Here is a 20134-nt window from a genome sequence, read left to right as displayed (position 1 = left end):
TCATAAAAACCATATTGGGTGAACACTAACAGATAAACAAAATAATACATATTATACCCAGTGTCTCTAAGACATTTTATAAAGTTATGCTAATAATACTATTATGGAATATAAATTCTTTTCTCCTTTCAGAGTCCATTTGTAAAGATCACCAAGAGATACTTTATTAGAATGATTAAAAGTCCTAGTCCTTGTGTGGCTATACGTAGGAAGAAAAAAATATGAGACTGACAAAGTAAGCTTCGTTTTTGCTGTTTTAAATAATAGTGAAACTAGGGTGGGGGGAGTCCCTCCTCTTCACTCCTCTGCATAAAGATACCTCTTCAACAAAATGATTACAGGCTTGCAGGTATAGAAGACATACTGAATCCTTGAGCGAGCCCTAAAACCAGCTGCAAGTTCTCACTGAGGACCCAAGAGACAATCCAGGAAAGAAAAACTTAATGAGTTTAATGCTACACACACACACACACACACACAAAAGATAAAATAAATAAGAACCCATATTCCATGCCCCTACCGCTCTTCAAACCCCTCTTTGGCTTTCCTGACAAATCAAACTTCCTCATTTACTTTATCCCCACAGTCTACAGTCAATGGACTGTAAGATGTTATTCCTTTTTTGTAGTTGTTTTAATTGTCTTGTTTTGATTTTGATTTCAGTATAGTTAACACACAGTGCTAAATTAGTAAGACATTACTCTTAACATCCTCCTAATATAAATACAAAAACAGTCATGTATCTTGCTCTTACACCATAATTGATCATTCAGAACAGTCACGAAAAATAAAATAATACAGTCACTGATTTCTAGCATAGTCCTGAGCCACTGTTGGTCCCTCGTCCTCTCCCAAGTTGGTCTGTTTCACTCCAAACCGATGGAGATCCATCCCCACATAATGTCTGATCAAGGGCAACCAGTCTAGTTGAAGGGTATGCCTTTCCTGTCCTCCATGACTTTCTCATTCATCCTAACACTACAGAATTGTTTGTCTTCAAGCACTATCCTGACTCACTGCCTGGATTCAAAAGCCTCCAGTGATTCCCCATCGCGAATGGAACACACTAGAAATTCTTAACCTAGCATGATTCAATCCTTCAAGCCCGTAAGCCAACCAGAAGGCAGCGAAACACACATTTTTGTAACCACTAAGGCAGTCAGCAAGATATTTCTTATACAGTATATGCAAAATATAAAGGAATTAACACTTTCAGTATAACAAAAGTGAAACGTGTAATTAAATGTTCCATCACAAACAGAAAATAACCTCGCTAAGAATCAGTGAGTAAATTTACCTCTCAAGCAGTTAACTTTCTAAGTACTCAACTGGAATGGTTCCTAAGTTTTTACGGGTGTAGTCGGCAAAATAAAGGTCTAACATAAATTTATTTATTTATAAAGGTGTTTAAGAAATAGAACACAAAGCTCATGGATTAACAGACCTGAAAATCAATGTTTCATTTCATTTCCTTCATTTCCATCAACTTCATTCATTAAAGTACAGCATTTATTTCTATGGTAAAAAATTTGTTTTCGTTAAACAAAAAACAAAACTTCCATAAAGTCATCTTACCTTGAAATAAACAAGAATTAAAAATATATGACATGTGCCAAGAAAAATAATTTACAATATGGGGGGTGACTCTTCAAAAAGTTCCTGAAGTTTTTCATTTTACAAATTGACTAATAATAGGGGCATCTGACTACAGCTCAGGTCATGATCTCACAGTCTGTGGGTTCAAGCCCCACATCGGGGTGTGCTGACAGCTCAGCTGGATCCTGCCTCGGATTCTGTGTCTCCCTTTCTCTCTGCCTTCCTCCCACTTGTTCTCTCTCTCCCTCTCTCTCTCTTGATCTCTCTCTCAAAAATAAATAAAAACATTAAAAAATTTTTTAAACAATTTAAAAAAAATATATTGACTAACAATAGACTATGGAATAGTAACTGTAACATTCATAACTGTAATCACTAAAGAGTTCAAGCAATTTACTGACATTTCCTAAAAATCACTATACAGATAAACAAATGCTGAGTTACAATAATACTAAATGAGAAAGAAAAATCACGGTCAGGTGACTTAATGTTCTGACCAAATCAATATATATTTCTAGCCCATCTTCTTCACTCTGAAGTTCTCTAAGCTGTAGAGCAGACCATTCAGGAAACCTAATCATTTAATTGAATCTGCTCAGAACTACATTATAAACAACTCCTAAAGAACTCTGTGGTCATCTAATACTTGACAGACAAAACACACACACTTAAATCTAAGGCATCTAATTAGAAATAAAGACAAAATTTTGGTGATGATATTGCTATATTAATAGAAAGAGCCCCTCAAAATTATAAAATACACTCTCATAGCAAAGTTTGGTCCACTCCTCACCCTATCAAATATTAAAAAGGAACTTTCCACTTCTCAGAGGTTTAACTGATAGCAGTACTGAATAATCACCCCACACTCACGCTTCCAAAAGTATCTGCATTTTCACATAGATGAAAGTCTAAGGGAAAGGGCAAACTTTTTCTGTAAAGAGCCAGACAGTAAAATGCTTCAGGCTTTGCAGGCCACATAGTCTCTGTCAGCTACTTGACTCAGCCTCTATAACATGAAAACAGCCACAGACAATATGTAAAGAATGAGCATGGCTGTGTTCCAATAAAACTTTACACAGAAAAACAGGCTATGGGTTGAATTTGGTCCAAGGGCAATAGTTTGCTCACCCTGATGCAGAGGATTAAATTTTTGAGCTTGCTGGCTCTGTCTCTGTTGACATGGAGAAATTCACTGAACTACTCTTGTTTATTTCCTCTATTCAGGAGTCCAAACTAGATCAGGGATTTTCAACATTTTTTTAGTAGTGAATCTCCTTTTTCTAATAAAAACTTAAGTGTGCAAGCTAGGCTAGATCTCCAGGTCTCTGCAAAGGCCCCTCAGAAGCTTCCCAGGGCCCATCTACAGGTCTGTGGGACAATGATCTAAGGTTCCACTCAATACCAAGAACCAATACTGATATGTTTTCCTAACACTTCTTTCTCTCTCTCTCTCTCTCTCTCTCTCTCTCTCTCTCTCTCTCTCTCATTGTCACTTTAGGCATCATCAGAAGGTAAGGGAATCATTCTAAGGATTAGGAATCATTCCAGATACTCCAGAAATCACATCATCTTCCATGAAGAAGTTACATGTCAAAATTAAAAATAAAGTACTGGTGAAAAGCTAAAGACAGTGAAGTGAAAGTTAAATACTCCTCTATGTATTTAAGTAATGTCTCTTGCTAAAAATCTACAACAAGTTTACTTAGAATAAATTTTATTACAGCTTACTTTTTCTTAGAGTTTTATATGTAATCAGTAAGTTGAGTAAGATTTCAATAGAGTATATTTAATCTATTCCTAACACCACCTCTTAAGTTAATATATTAGCATATAAGTCATTCTACAATTAAAAAATGGTCTTATCTATTAAAATAGGTCAAGGCTAGAATCTCTACTTAGTAACAGTCAGAAAATTAGCCCTAGATACTAGAACTGAATTTAATTTTGTAACTTGGGTCTGTCATTAATTTAAATTACTGTTCCTGACAATAATCAAAAATCTCAAAGTAATAAATTTGCATAATAGGACAAAGTGTCCCAGGAACCCAGAGAAAAAACTTATACTCTCTGTTAAATGCCAATGAAAACACCATGCAAATGACAGTTTAAAATATTAACACCAAGTGATGTCTCACAGGGAGGCAACTGCCTGATACTCAATAAAAATAACTTTGTCCCACAAAGGACATGTTGCTATAAAAAAGGAGGACTTACGTGTTACAGAAACTGAACCAAAAATTATTTCTCCTTTTCAAGCTCTTATTCAACTTGTTATTAATATGGAAGAATTTAATTACTTTTCCCCCTGTATCTCAAACTCTCAGGAAAGAAAGATCAAATCATTAAATATTTATTAGCTCCAATTCTGCACCAAGGGGTATGCCAAGTCCTGAGCTTGAAAGATGGATAGTTAAGTCCCTGACCAGTAAGCTCTCTAGTGAGGTTGATAGATACAGTGCAAGCTAATCCAGTTTAAATGAAATCAGGGTCCTAACTCAGACTCCAATTTCAGACATTACACTCTACCTCACCCACCTCAAACAAGTAACTTATGAAAACACACACTATTTTTAAATGACAAATAACCACGACTCTTTCCAATAACATTTCTAGTCATTAGCTCCTGACAGCAAATTGTTTAACTGACCTCACTACACATAAGCACCATTTATCTATATAAATCTTGAATGCTACCATAAAAAGCCCATAACTAAACACAATTGCACTAAGGAAGGACACCTTGCATACTTAAAGTTTTAGTGTCAAAACTAGTCTTGTGTAACATTCAATGTCAAACCATTTTTCTTAAAGACATGTTTATGACAGACGTATGGACTCAACAAAGTACAGAAAACTAAACAGCTATCTTTTACAAATGTTTTGTATACAAATGTATATGTATGTATAAAGTGATGACTCAACTTCTGGGAGTAATGACAACTGTAGCCTTAAAGTCACAGAAAAATAACAAAGTATTACTACATGTAGTAATATAAGACACACAAATGGAGCACATTAAAAAATGAAAATTTCTGAAATTTTAAAAATGGAGTAAATTTGAAACAAGAGTAACTAATTTAGAAATATAAGCCTAGAGGTGCCTGGATGGCTCAGTTGGTTAAGCATCTGACTTTGATTCAGGTCATGATCTCACAGTTCGTGAGTTCGAGCCCCACATCAGGCTCTCCGCTGACAGCACAGAGCCTCTGGATCCTCTGTTCCCTCTCTGTCTCTCCCTCACTCACTCTCTCTCTCTCTCTCTCTCTAAAATAAACACTAAAAAAAAAAGAGAAATGTAAGCCTACATTTAACTTTAAATTTTTTTTTTTAACGTTTATTTATTTTTGAGACAGAGAGAGACACAGCATGAACGGGGGAGGGGCAGAGAGAGAGGGAGACACAGAATCGGAAGCAGGCTCCAGGCTCCGAGCCATCAGCCCAGAGTCCGACGTGGGGCTCGAACTCGCGGACCGCGAGATCGTGACCTGAGCTGAAGTCGGACGCTCAACCGACTGAGCCACCCAGGCGCCCCATAACTTTAAATCAATGTGTAAATCAACAGTTACCACATAGAAATGATTACATTTAAAAGTGGCATTGATATTCAATAAATATCAAAAACTTTATGTATTTATATTTACATATAAGGTTCACCCCACTGGTATTTTTTATCTCTATTTTCAAATAAGAGATTGCAGTTCAGAAAAATAACCATATACCTAATAAGTGAACCAAGCAGTTAAATATCGGTATGATTCCATAACTGTAACTATAATAATGTAGCTGTATAATCCAGTAAGATTTTCAAAGAGATCTCCAGAGAATTACTGCATAAACTTATTACAATCATGTTTCCTACACAAAGTAAGTTGGACAAATACTATCAGCTCACAGCACTCATTCATCTTAATCTCTTTCTTTCCTGCCTTTCTGTAATATGGAGGCTTGAAAGCAAAAATACTTGAATTCCCAGCCTCCTTTGCTACTAGTAGTAGGCATGTGACACAGCTCTGGCCAATGATAAGTACCTTGAAAGGGCTTTCCTTCCAAATAAAAGATGAGCTCTTACCAAGAAAACATTCTCCCTTCTCTTCTGCTTGGTGGGGCAGCTGTCATCTTGTGACTAAAACCAAAATCACTGAGTAGGATTTGGTAGGAGACTGAGCTAGTTTCCTTAATGACATCTCTGAGCATCTAGACCAATCCTACACTACCTACCTTTAGATTTCTTGTTGTGTGAGAAAAATAAGACCATAACTAAGCCTATGTGTATAGTTTTTGGTTACCTGTAGACTGATGCAATCCAAACACAATTTATGCTATGAATCAAGCCTATGAAATTGACTCATCTAACAAATCACTTTGGTGAATTAGCTATAAGGCACACTAATGATGAAAAATTATGTAAGGGAGGGGCGCCTGGATGGTTCAGTCAGTTAAGCATCCGACTTCAGCTCAGGTCATGGTCTCAGGGTTTGTGGGTTCGAGCCCTGCATCGGGCTCTGCATTGAGTGCAGAGCCTGCTTCAAATCCTCTGTCTCCTTCTCTCTCTGCCCCTCCCTCGCTTGCGCACACTCCCTCTCTCTGTCAATAATAAATAAACATTAAGAAAAAAAAAAGAAAGATTATCTGAGGGGAAAAGATCGGATTGTAAATGAATACCAATTAATTGAAAAATAATATTAATAACAAACATTAAAGTATTATACTGTTAACTATTAACTATTCATTAAATTATTTATGCCAGAGACTGTCAAAGAACTTTAATATACATGAACACATTTAATCTTCACAATATGAGGTAATATTACCATACACACCCATCAATCCTTGATGAAGGTAAAACTTTCATCAATCCTTGACAAAACCGTAACATAATAAAACAAAGCTAAATTAATTTATTCTGTGATTTTCTATTTTTATATCAAAATGTCCTTTCTTTTATGAAATAGGAATAGTGGAGAACAAGTTTACATTCATTTTAACATGCTTAGCTGGCAAAATAAGTGACAAATCAATGTCAGTGCCCCAGTGTTTTATGAAATTTTAATAGTCCATTAAATCCAAAGGTCTGAAACCCATTAAAGTTAGGTAACCAGCCCCAGACCACAAAGGAGTTTGACATCAAAATCCAAGATCATACATAAGGACTAGGTCACATGAAGGAAATAACACTAACTGAACTCAGAACAACTATTCTGTGAATACAGTTACAGATATAAATGCATAAGTGTATAAGTACAAAGGAAAATAGCCAGCCCAGAATACATAAAGTGGGAACAAGGACTTCTAAAGAAAAATGACTTTACCATGTTACCTCCCACACAGAGTTTTCTCTGTGTGATATAGATTTAAACCATACCAAAGAAAATGGAATCAAGATAGGAATTCCCATTCATCCCAATCATTGGATTTGGAGATTCATGCTGGAACGAACTTTTGGGTCCTACATTGTCTGCCTCTAAAAGAAGTTTGTGGTCTCCTAAATAGAAAGACAAGGGACAGGTATGCAGATGAAATTTGCCCCCTCAAGTTTGCTCCTCAATTTCTTCCAGCTCTACATGAATGGAGATTAGGAACAAAACTGAAAGGCAGTCAAATTCTCCTTACCTCAATTCTTGGCTTTTTATGCTACTGCATTTCATTATTTTAAACTCTTAACTTTTTAAAACTCCTCTCTGGTTGTTTGGAAATGTATACATTTGATGAAGCAGTTTCTTAATACAATAAGTAATATAACTGAGATGGCCAAATATTTCTAACTTCACCACGTATTTTCTAATAAATTTGAGTGAGCTTAAAAGAAACAAGAGTTTGCAAGACTGCATAACATATCGTAGCTTGAATAATACAGTTATATATACAGAACTCAATGAATGTTAAAATAAATAGGTTTAGCCTACACCTACATATTTTCACATTTTTTATTTTGAAGACTTTAGTTACTTTAAAGCCCAGTCAACTCTTTTCTTTTTCACTTGTGCCCTCCAATGTAACTTATTACTGAAAACATCAAACATAAAAACTCTTAAAATACAGAAACTAAGTGGTTTATATCTTTATAATTAAAAATAGTAAATAATTTCAGACTTATAATTTATTTGTAGTTATCTCAAATATTAGGTGCCATATTTTTAATCCAATCTTCCAGTGCCAGTTTTTTTTCCAGAAGAAAAAAAAAGTACTTAATATACAAATACAGCATGCATTCTCCAGTATTTACCACAATAAATAGGAAAAGTAAGTGGCTAATTGAAGGAGAAGAGGGCTGGGAAAGGGGATGGATGGCAGAAGGTGGCTTTATAACTGAAATACAAAGGTGTACATATGAATAAAAAAATTTTTTTTGTAAAGATATTTCTACTTTGAACTGATTTAAAAGAAATTCCTTTTTTTTATTCTAATACAAAAAGTCCTAAAAAGTACTGAAGGTACAGACCACATTCAGCTTAGATAGTATTATCACCTCCAGAGTAGTAATAGTGCCTCTGACCATCTTAAACACACCCTTGCCTCTTCCTTCCCTCCACCCCCCACACCCACCAAAAGTAATAATTTAGATAATTTTTACATTCACAGGAAAGGAAAAGAGAAAGGAGAGAATCTACAACCTTAATTTCACCTAGACTCATTTCCTTAAGCTACTACCACAATTTCTTTTCTATTGTACTTAATGTACATGGAATATTTTATTTCCTACGTTTTTTCTTATACCAAATGTACAAATTCACTAAAATTCAGGATTATGAAACATTCAAAACTGGTAAAATATATGGCATTTTGTGAATATCTACAAGATTCAGATAGGAATAAAGGTGAACAGTTAAAAACTTATTTCAGCTCTTCTTGTCCACTTCTCCGTTAGTGTGTATGTGCACTTTAAATTTCTTCCAACTAATATATTGCTTCACCCCCACCATTAATGGTCCAAAGCATACAAAATATTTAGCTAGAAAGGACTAGGCTCTTCAATAAGATTAAGTCATTAATCAGGAAAAAGATGATTTTTCAAAGTATCTTAATTTGAGGCCCCTTATCAGAGTCACAATAAAACTCCAAAAGCTATGCCTTTTTTTAACTTAATTTTGAAATAACTTTAGAATAAAAAAGTCAGACAAAAAAACAGTTCAGAGATCCTATGTGTTCATCTAGCTTCCCATAATTTAACAAATAAAATAACCATAGTAAAATTATCTAACTGATAAAATGTCACCAACTTTCCTAGTACCTTTTTTTTTTTTTTTTTTTCTGGTCCAGAATCTAATCCAGAATCTCACAACTCATTTAGTTATCACATTTCCTTAGACTCAATCCGTAACAATTCTTCAGCATTTCTAGACGCTTTTGAGCACTACACAGTTACTTTGTAGAATGTCCTAAAATTTGAGTTTGCCTGATATTTTCTGACATTTAGGTTGAAGTAACAATACTTTAGTAAGAATACTATCACAAATGTACCCTTCTCAATGTAGCATAAGGTTGGATGATATGCCTTATTATTACTGGGGTTAAAAAGAAACAACAGGCCCAAAGTGGAGTCACTTGCACTAAACCCACGTAACCAAACCAAGACTTAATAATTAGTCTTAACTGGTCAACACCAGTGAGGTAGCTTGCCACATAGATCCTTTCCATCCTCCAGAGGAAGATGAAGTAATCTGCTTTCATTATCCCTTCTCCCTTCTATTTTCTACATCTTCTGGGAGCTCCTTCCTGTTTGCTAGATGGGATGCTGCCTGGTTCAAGAACCATTCAATAAAGCCAATTAGATCCTTAGATTTACTCAGTTGAGTTTTGTTACTTCGCACTGGTGATATAACTTTGATTAACCTGGTTCACTTAGTGTCTACCAGTTTTCCTCACTATAAAAGCACTGATTTCTCCTTTTGTTTTTTGGGTTTTTTTAATTTTTTTAATGTTTACTTATTTTTGAGAGACAGTGAGAGACACAGAGCGTGAGGGGGACAGAAGCAGAGAGAGAGGGAGACACAGAATCCAAAGGAGGCTCCAGGCTCTGAGCTGTCAGCACAGAGCCTGACGCAGGGCTTGAACCCACAAACCATGAGATTATGACTTGAGCCGAAGTCGAACGCTTAACTGACTGAGCCACCCAGAAGCCCCTGATTTCCTCTTTTAATTAATTAATCTTGGGGAGATAATTTGAGACTATGCAAATATTCTGACGATATCCAATATATATCTCTCATCATATTTTCACCCACTAATTTTGACATCAACTGAGGATTCTTGCTTACAACAATTATTATGACGTTTGTCTACTTGTGATTTTCTATTTCCATCATTCTTTCTGAATACTTTTTTTAATTGGAATTCTACAGTAACAAAGAGCAATCTCTTCTCCCCCACTTATCTATTTATTCAATTATTTACTTATATTGGTATGAGCTCATGGATATTTTTCCCTCAGAAGTTATAACTCTGTTTTGTTGTTCAAACTGACCACTGGGACTCCTTTGTAAACACATTCATTAGACTTTCTTCTGAATTGTAAAAATGTCACTTCAGTTAGGGATGATCAAGGGTTTGTTGTTTTGTTTAATGAGGGATCATTGATAGCTATGGTTAGATTTACCACTTCCATTATGACCCCCCAAAAAAAAATTTTATGGAAAGAAATTATATGTATTGAAATATCCCAATGTGTTATACCATCATAACTCTTGCTCATTCAAGACCTTATAATCTTTGGTTATTATTTTATACATATTAACATGGAATTTTCTCATCATTGTCACTATTTAAATCCACTTTAACTCCCACTCCCTTGGTATTTCAGGAACACAACTCAAACCACTCAATGACAATAGTAGAAATTCATTTTAGCCAAAAGGTAATAAGCTTTCATTATGCTGAGTGAAAAAAAGCCAATCCCAAAGGTCAAATATTGTATGATTCCATGTATTTAACACTTTTGAAATGACAAAATTTTACCAATGGAGAACAGATTAGTCCTTGACAGAGGCAGGGTCAGGGAATGATTGTGTCTACACAAGGGCAACAGGAGGAATTCTCATGGTGATGGATTGTTCTGTATCTAGACTGTACGAATGCCAATATCTTGGTTGTGATATTCTAGTTGCACAAAAGGCTGTTAATGGGGAAAATTGGGTAAAGGGTTCACATGATCTCTGCATTTCTTACAACTACATGTGAATCAATTATCTGAAACTACCAAGTTTAAAAAAAAAGATAATGAGTTTTTACTTGAGTGAATACTCAGGAGCAATCAGATAATCATCAGTGTGCCTCAACCCTTCAGATCCACTGATTGCTAGGTAGCTTCTCAGAAAGTTACTACCAGGTCTCTTCAGAATAACCAGCTAGTGGCTAATTCTTCTTTAGGGTTTCATCTCTTCTTAGTAGCTTTTATGTTGGGTGGCAGCAAATACCATGAGCTAGAGAAGAACAGGAAAGTGCTAAGGGCCAATTATTATGGTGAGTGTTGGTTTGTCAACTAAACTACCAACTGTTAATAGGATCAAAATATACATTTTTATCTCAATTCATTTAGCTCATATTAAGGTATTTGAGAAATCCTAAACACCCACAATTTATGATATTCAACTTGCAAAAAGACAAGCAATGAGAAACTACAGCAAGGAAAAAGAGGGTTTGGTTCCAATGACGAAACAAAGTTCCCCTTCAAGTCACAAATGCCAACTCCTCCAAAACACTTTTTATGATTAAGGATGTGAAAGCACAGAAATTGTGGAGCCAAGACAATTTAAAATGCAAGAACTAAACTTCCCACCCCACAAAAACTAAGCCCACCAGGACCACAAAGGTAACCCTTTCACAAACTGAAGGAGAAAAGGAAACACCTGAGTACAAGAAACACATAAGGTAATCAGTTCAGTAAAGTAGTGGTTAATTAGCATGTGAGACCAGACGATTTTATTTTTTTTTCCTGAAAAGATAAAATCCTAACAGCCTAAATAAAGTAGCAATCAGCTTGTTTTTCTCCACACAAAGGCTGACATTATAACTACTATACATATTTTGACTAACTCAATCTCTGGCAATGCTACAAAAGAGCAATAATATGTACTATAACTGGCTTCTCCTACCTAACTTATCAACATCAACCTATTGAAACAAAAATTGTATGAGGAGTAAGGAACTGTTCTCAAACACTTACTACAATCATTACCTTGTGCCATCATAAGTCAATGGTGCATTTTTATATAAATAAATCCGTTTTTCCTTCTTAAATTGAGATATTAATCTCTTCCAAAGGACAGAATGCTTAAAAATCACATCATTACAAATTAAGAAATACTAACCTATTCAGCATATGATAAATCAGATATTTTACATTAGATTCCAGAAGGTAGAGGGGCACCTGGGTGGCTCAGTTGGTTAAGCGTCTGATTCTTGACTTTGGCTCAGGTCATCTCACACTTCGTGGGTTCGAGCACCATGTCAGCTCTGCCCTGACAGCACAGAGCCTGCTTGGGATTCTGTCTCCCCCTCACTCTGTGCCCCTCCCTCACTTGCTCTCTTTCTCTCTCTCAAAATAAATAAAATAAACAAAAAAATTTTTTTTAGATTCCAAAATGTAGAAGATATCAAAGTTTAAGGGAAAAAAAGTATAAGTTAAAAAAATTTTATTAATAAAAAAAATTTAGCAACTTAGAAATTTTTCCTATGAATTAGGAAATGTTGATCATTACCATTTGCCGTGATTAGGCTGTAGCTAGCATCATGTGCACATCATCTGATGCAATTAGTAGCTGATATAATGTGCACACATTCATTCAGCCAGCCTGTCCAACAAATCCTACTACTGCAATAATTCTACTCTGTCTCCACCATGTATATGAAGCTCCCAACTACCTCAAGCCTGAAGAACAGACCTCTCAGCCTTTAACAAAATTCTTGGTCTCCTCTCCTCTCCTTCCAACCACAACCATCTACACTCCAGTGAAATAACTCCCCACCTCCTATTCACTCCCGTGGCTCCAAGCACAGGGAACAAAGGCCTACACGTATTTTCTTACAACCACATGTGCTACTTGTATGACAGCAGGTCAGTCTGGAATAGCCTGCATGCCCCCTAGTCCACTGACTGGTAAATTCCTACTACCCTAAGACTCACTACATGGTTGTCTAAAAAGTTCACAGCCTCTTCAGTGTTAGCACAGGACATCTCATCCAGAGAGCCCACAGCCTCTTCAGTTTTGGCATAGGACATCTGCTACGGCACTGATGAATCACATCCTACTTAAAAGATACAATACACTGGTGAGTTACCTGAGGGACAGATGTCTCATCTCATCTTTGAATTCCTAAGGTCTGGTAAAAAGTATTTCATTAAAATGTTCTACGATGAGGGGCGCCTGAGTGGCTCAGTTGGTTAAGCTTCCGACTTCAGCTCAGGTCATGATCTCACAGTTGGAGCCTCCCATCAGGCTCTGTGCTGACAGCTCAGAGCCTGGAGCCTGCTTTGGACTCTGTGTCTCCCTCCCTCTCTGTCCCTCCCCACTCATGCTCTGTCTCTACCTCTCTCTCAAAAATAAACATTAAAAAAAATTTTTTTAATGTGCCATAATGATAACTACTATTAGATATTGCATTAAATAGTAAGTGTACTTTCTTTCACTTAATCCACAAAACAACCTCAGGAAGCTATTATCCTCATTTACAGATGAGAGAATTGTCTGGTGCCAAAAACAGGGTGAGGAGAGGGAATGGCTCATAAAATTCAGATATCAAAGAACTATCACCACATTTCCTTATCTTTCTAGTCTAGATCAAAGTTACTTCAGGTAATTACAATTCTTCTTTACCTATAAAACTTATTCTACAAAATAAGTAACTAAAAAACAAGTTTTCAAATAAGAAGCACAGTCTGTGTTTTTAAAAGGTTTTTATATCCTTACTTCAAATAGTCAATTTATATCCCACTGTTACTATATGTGACTTGAATTTCAAATATCACCAAAGGTAGACCTCATGTTATCATTTAACTCCCCACAAAATCCACCTAAAGTTGTTTTCACACCCACAGAAATATTAAAAACCGTAAAACCACAAATAGGTAGTTTTCTTATGAATCAAAGAATTTTTGATTTCAAGAACTAAGCTTTGGAATGATAGTGTATCCTCCCTTTCTTATTAAAGGGCAAGACCTTTAATAAAATGATAATAGAAGGTTATGGCTTATTTTGTTGTTTTACATCCTTTCTTGAAGGGAAAAAATGAAACAAGTTAGCAACTGAGTAGTCCTCTTGCTTTTCTTAGTTTTATTTTATCATTATTTTTTGTAACTGTTCTGTTAAAGCCCAAGGTCTGAGAAGAACTACATTAAACCAGTCCACATACAGCAATGCAGTTGGAGACATTCATTTTGAACCTCAGCCAAGATATGCAAAGCTAATTATGGAACTGTTAATTACTAAATGTTTAAAAGCTTATGTGAAGGCAACTAAGTTTCTACTAATATTACAAAAGAATGTTAATTTTTACCAGAAATTTAAGTACTCACCCATTCAAAGTCACATGCTAATACAGTCTGAAATTAGTATTTCAGTTAAAAATGTGTATATTTTTTAACCTACAAATTCAAATATCATTGTTAGAAAAGGTAAATGCTTATGGCCAAACACGCATTACTTAGTGAAACATGCTTTTCAAAATTGCACAAAAGTCGGGGCACCTGAGTGGCTCAGTCAGTTAAGCATCTAACTTCAGATCAGGTCATGATCTCACGATTTGTGAGTTGGAGTCCCGCCTGGGGCTCTGTGCTGACAGCTCAGACCTGGAGCCTGCTTCAGATTCTGTGTCTCCCTCTCTCTCTGCCCCTTCCCCACTCGTGCTCTGTCTCTATCTCTCAAAAATAAGTAAACGTTAAAAAAAAATTTTTTTAATTGCACAAAAATCATTTAGTTGTGTTTTTTGAACAAAAACTACATAAGGACCAAATATTTATTACTAGAGCCCCGAAATGAGCTAAAATATAATCCAAGTGTAAGTTATCAAATGAAAATATGAAACTGCTCATAAACAATGATAAAAAGAACCTCAAATGGAAAATGTAACTGTAATAAACACAATTCTTCCCACTAGATTTAAAAGTTAAATATTTACCAGAGATATTCTTTTGTGCAGATTCTCATAACTTAAAGTTCTCTGGGCAAAAGGTATTTTTTCAGCCCTCTCATTATGACTAAGTGACTTTGCAAAGAATTAAGTCTTAACACTGTTATGAACTCTCAGCTGAAAAATTCATGAGTTAACATCAAATCGAAAGGTGCAAGAGCCCAAAAAATTTCAATAGTGAGGACAAAGTAATATTATTAACTAGGAAGAAATGAGATGTGGCTGTTTTACATATACCATTTTAAAAAATTACTTTTATAACTACCTAAAAACACACTAAATTAGATCTTGAAAGAAAACAGTAAGGCAATAGATGTTTCACCTGAAAAACTAAAAACATGCATATAAACACTACAGAAGCAACTACAAAGGGTCTGAACTCAACAAGTTAATAAAATGGTTTAGAAAAAGCATTTTATTGTTTAAAGCCTTGGGGGATAAAGCTGCTTGCAATTTATTTACATCTTTTACTTTACTAAATTGCTTTGGTGACCAAGCTTCTCATTTAAATGATTAAAGCATAAACCCAAATAGTTTAATAAAGCAATTACTTAAGAGTCCTGTTTTTCAACAGAGGTGCCCTGAAAAATATCAATAGAACATTTAGTGTACATTATTTTCAAGGGGTTATTTAGAATACAGTGCCCCATTGACTAAAATTTAGCCAGGTTTCCAGACACATAATGTGGGACACACACTGGATCAAAGATTTTTTCATCCTCTCAGAATATCAGATGAAAGAGTGACAGCCTCTTAAATCTATGCATGATTTGGCTAAAAATTCAGGTGGCTTTTCTTTTTTTTTCACCTTACCATTCTGCCTCTCTAATGATGTGGCTAAATAGGTTCCTATTTTTCAGGTGTGCATGAAAAGCTCCCTAATTTGCAGTCTCTATGTTTATACTGGGACTCTCCCCACCCCCAAATTCTCTTCTAGTTAACATCTTAGGTTACGTTAGTAACATCACTATTAACTTGTAGGCAACTGATTGACCCAAATACAAAGCTATGCCTTCAAGAGTTTGAGAGAGAAACTGGGATAGTGGGGTTTAAAACAAAACAAAAAAAAACCTGAATTTAACAACAAAAAAATTATGTATTTCCTCTATTCTTTTATAGCATCTTCCTTTTGCCTGTAATGAGAAATCATATGAACTCCTTTATCAAGTCTATCCCGAAAAACAGAAGGAAGCATGACAGCAAAACTTTCCTAATTCACATCCTTCTTTTCATGATACCAAGTTTATTTAATACATTTGTTTTCTTCATATTACAAAAGTCTAACTCTCAAGCATGAATGAGAAAATAGTACAAAATAACTTCCGGTCCTTAACAAAGCACTCAATACAAAAAGCACCTTCTACCAAAACATCTTTTTTACTTTTGAGCACATATCAAACTTTTACAAGATTATTTTTGACAAGCCAGGTAAGGATGGGAAAACATTCACATTTCAAGCTACTTTCTTTAACACAATAATAAGCAAACATGACGTTTGTGTTAGTAATAACCAAATGAACATCAAAGTTAATACGGCTGATACTTAACAATGTTCAAAATGTTTGATAGCTTTCTCTGTGTTTATTTTTCCTATGAAGGTTTGGTGGAGGGAAATGTGCTTTCAGATTATCAATGAAGCTTTCATCTTGCAGTGTTAGTAGTAACTGGCCCACTTCTGAATCAGGCCAAGTTCTATGCTAGGTCAGTTTTTACTCTATTCTACACAACTGGCACAAGAAGAGGAAAGTTTAACAGTTCATTTATTTGGCACAATCCACATGCTTTCACAGTGGAGGTTTTGTCTCTTCCAGTCTTCTTTGGTGCCCCCCCTCCCGCCCCAACTGATAGGTTTTAAGTCATTGCTATTCTAATTAATCAACTAAAGGCACAACTCTCCCCACCCCCCACCTTCTAATTTCCACTAAAGGCCTATGACATTTTCTGACCCGCCTTTCTAGGTTCTAATATTCTCAACTTGCCTTGCTGGGTTGTAATATTCTCAACTTGTATGATTTCATTTGGCACTTCAAACACTGAAAGGAGTTGACATATCTCACTGAAATTTGCTTTTCCATCACACAACATGCATTTTCACATGCAGAAGACTGATTCAATTGACAATTTTAAAACAAACAGTAGAGGAAGGCACATGGGAGGCAGTGCAACACCCAGGGAGGGACAAGATCAAAGCAGGACACTGCTTGGTCTTGATAAAATAATCCTTTAGAATTGGAACTTTCCAGAGACACAGTGAAATGAATATTCTCGTAAAATTATCACACATCTTCCACTCTTTTAGTAAATATGTGTGATCTATGATCCCCCAGATGTGATGGCTCCATCAGGAAAAATGAAAAATCAGAAACGGTACCAGGTGCCATTCTTGGGCCTTGTCCAATGGCAGCCAGTGAAAGATTCTATTTTATTCTGTTCTCCCCACATTAAATAATAATAATCAACATCAGAGAAGGAGAGCATTTGGGTATGAACAGATGGCGTCCAACACCTAACCAGCGAAGCAATTCTTTCAGGCATCAGATCCTAAATGTCTGATAGTCCCAAGGATCAGAGGGCTTATTTGACAAGAGGGTTGGCAGCAGGATCCCCTGTAGTTACCATCCCAATGCTTAGGAATATGCGTCATTAGCCAGTCAGCAACTAAAAGCAAAAAAAAAAAAAAAATCTAACCACCACATTTTTATACAATTTCCCCCTCTCTAGTCCAACTTGAAGCGACCAAATCCGACACCATCAGCAACAACTCCACTTAAAGAAAAAGGAAAAATAAGCCTGATGGTAAATGAACGTATAAAGGTTAACAAACTTATCTAATTCTGACAAGGTTGTGCAACACCAAAAGAATCCGCAGGGTGCCCTTTCCGGGGGTGTATCTGAATATGCCTGCTCTGCAGTTATGCCCGCAATTTAAACCAAAGGCACTAAGCTAGCTAATCAACTTTTCTTCCCCTGCACTGGAAAGCAGCATCCCTTTTTCAAAGAAGCAAAATACTAAATACACAAACATCCCAATGTTTTACTTTAGAAGGTCAACACGGATTAGTCTTTCGCAGAGCCATACAAGTTTCCTTCCTATACCTTTCCAAACACCACAGAACTCTAAAGGTAAAGGGGGCCACATGCCTGGGAAGGAAAGGGGCCTGCAGCCAGGGCGGCGGGAGTAGCTGGCCACGGGGAGGTGAGTCCCCCCCTCCCCCCCGAGACTCAGAAGCCCTAGTGTACCACTGGGAAGAGGAGAAGCTAATTGGAGAATTCCCTCCTCCGCCTAGCAAACGTAGGGGGAAGGTCAGTAATGGGGAGGGCAGAGAAAAGGAGAATATCGAGGAGAGGGAAAAATAAACCCAGGACGACCAGGGGAAAAGATACAGCGATGAAATGCCATGGGAAGTTAGGGGTCCTAATGCGAGAAGTGGGGTGCGCGGGGCCAACCGTGTCAGGAAGGGGAAACTGGAACGGGTAAGGGCGCAGCCTGCGAGGCACAAATCCAGCCAAGTCCCGGCGAGTCTCACCTGGGGGGTCCTCTCGGCGGGGTTCTTCATCACCGCTTGGCGGAAGCTGTTATCCACGTAGGACGCCATCTCCCCCCGTGGGCCCGGCCGGGGCCGCTCCGCACCCTCGTCGGCCTCCTCCCGGCCCAGCGCAGCCGCTGCCTCCGCCCTGCGCGCTCCGCCCGCCTGCCCGCCCGCCGGCGGCTAATAAGCCAAACCGCGGCGGCGGCGGGGCCTACGGGGGGGCGGCTCCGCTGGGCCCGGCGGCCCGGAGCGCGGGACAGGCGCTCAGGAGACCCGGCGGGAGAGCGAGGCCGCGCGAAGGGGGCGGGCAGCGCGCAGCTCCCGAGCCCCGCGGCCCGGAGGGTCCCTGCGGGCGCTCCGCGACCGGGAACTCCCCTTCCTCCTCCTCTTCTTCCTCGCCGCTCAGCCGGGAAAGGCTTCCTGGCGCGCCCGGCTCCCTCCGGGCCTGGCTCGACACGCCTCCCCCGGCTCCACTCCGGGGACAGTGGCGTCTCCTCCTGGCCCCGGCGGGCCTGAGTTATTTTTAGGGAGGTACAAGCGACAGTAAAGAAGGGGAAGGCTGCAGGCAGACGGGGCCTCCTCTCCCCTCCGGCGCGGAGGGTCGCCCCCTCCTCTCAGGGGCTCACGCCGCCGCCCGGGAGTCTCCACGAAGCACTCGGATCTCCCGCGTCCCCAGTCCTCCGGCACTTGGGCGCCGCAGCCGCCGTCGGGACGACTGGCTCAGGTCCGGGCGCTGCGAAGCCCGATCGCCGCCGCCACCGCTCCTAGTCTCCGTCTATTGGGCTCGGCCGTCCCTCCCGACTGCTGCTGCATCCCCTCGGGCCGCCCCGCCGCCGCCGCCGCCGCCGCCTCTGCTGCTCGGGCCGCCGCCGTGGGCTCCGCCGCCACCGCCTCCCCCCATCAGCGCGCCCGGAGCGGAGCTGCCCCGGCGCCGGCGCCGCCGCGGCCAGAGCACCCGGCCGGGGCTGCAGACCTCCGGCCCAGTCGCTCTCGGCAACTTTGTTCCCGGTCTGCGCGGGGCGGGGGAGGGGGAAGAGGGGGCCTCGGGCAGCCCAGGTCCGGACTCCCGGCGGCGGGCGTCCGAGGGCGGAGGGCCAGGAGCCGAGAGCCGCGCACAGCCCCCTCGGAGAGAGTATTTGGGAAGCGGCGACTCCCCCTCCGCTTCCTCCGCCTCTTCCTCCTCCTGCGCCTTCTCCGGCCGCCGGAGCCGCTCCTCAGGGAGGAAGCGGCCTCCGGGGCTTGTTGCTTTGTGCTGCAACCATGGTGAGGAGTGAGTGACAAGGCGGAGGCGAGTCGGCTGGCGCCGCATCATCGGGGGGCGGGGCGTCCCCGTCGCGCTCGGTCCCGCCTCCTCGCGCTCCCTGCGCCCGCCCGTCGGCCGCGCCCTCCCGCCGGAGCAGCACCTTCGGTCGCCGCCAGGTGAGGCCGGCGCTCGGGCCGCCGGAGGGTCGCAGCGTCCTCGGCTGAGCTGGCTGGAGTCCCGCACCACCTGGCCCCGAGGGGGCGACGCGAGTCCCGGTGCCCCGGTGCAAGCGTAGAGCTCTCCTCTCCCCACCCCTTCCCTGTCTCACGCCGTGCCGCGTACCCACATCCCACCCGGTTCCAGGGAGACACTGCATAGTCCAGTCGCCCCTCTCAGACTCATGGCGCCACGCCGAGGCCGAGGGGGCTGAAAGTTGACCCGGAGCAGAAGTCTGGCCCGCAGGCATGGGCTGTAGTGGGCATTCATTTTGAACCCAGGGTTTGGCTCCAGAGGCGATAAATCCTCTAAGGTTTTTATTTTGCTTATTTGTAGCTTGCTGCAGGGAAAGCTTTCCTCTCCTGCCTTCCATGCTTACTGCCACCTTCAGAGACTTTAATGACCAGGAGATTAAGGACATGGA

At 39.7% G+C, this 20134-nt stretch overlaps 1 protein-coding gene across 3 annotated transcripts in view; it reads right to left on the bottom strand.

The window, feature by feature from the left end:
* Nucleotides 1–19029, bottom strand: part of RAPGEF2 (Rap guanine nucleotide exchange factor 2) — a 254465-nt gene extending 235436 nt beyond the window's left edge. For all 3 annotated transcript variants that reach the window (XM_060653863.3, XM_060653864.3, XM_060653869.3), the window contains exon 1: nucleotides 18249–19029. In XM_060653863.3, the coding sequence (XP_060509846.3) occupies nucleotides 18249–18317 (69 nt within the window). In that variant the 5' untranslated portion in view covers nucleotides 18318–19029. The remainder of the gene's footprint in view (nucleotides 1–18248) is intronic.
* Nucleotides 19030–20134: the final 1105 nt, after the last annotated feature.

Source organism: Panthera onca, chromosome B1 (genome assembly GCF_046562875.1).
Source record: "Panthera onca isolate mPanOnc1 chromosome B1, mPanOnc1 haplotype 2, whole genome shotgun sequence".
Taxonomy (NCBI): domain Eukaryota; kingdom Metazoa; phylum Chordata; class Mammalia; order Carnivora; family Felidae; genus Panthera; species Panthera onca.
The sequence above is the reverse complement of the archived record's forward strand: the minus strand, read 5'-3'. Positions and strand labels throughout refer to the sequence as shown.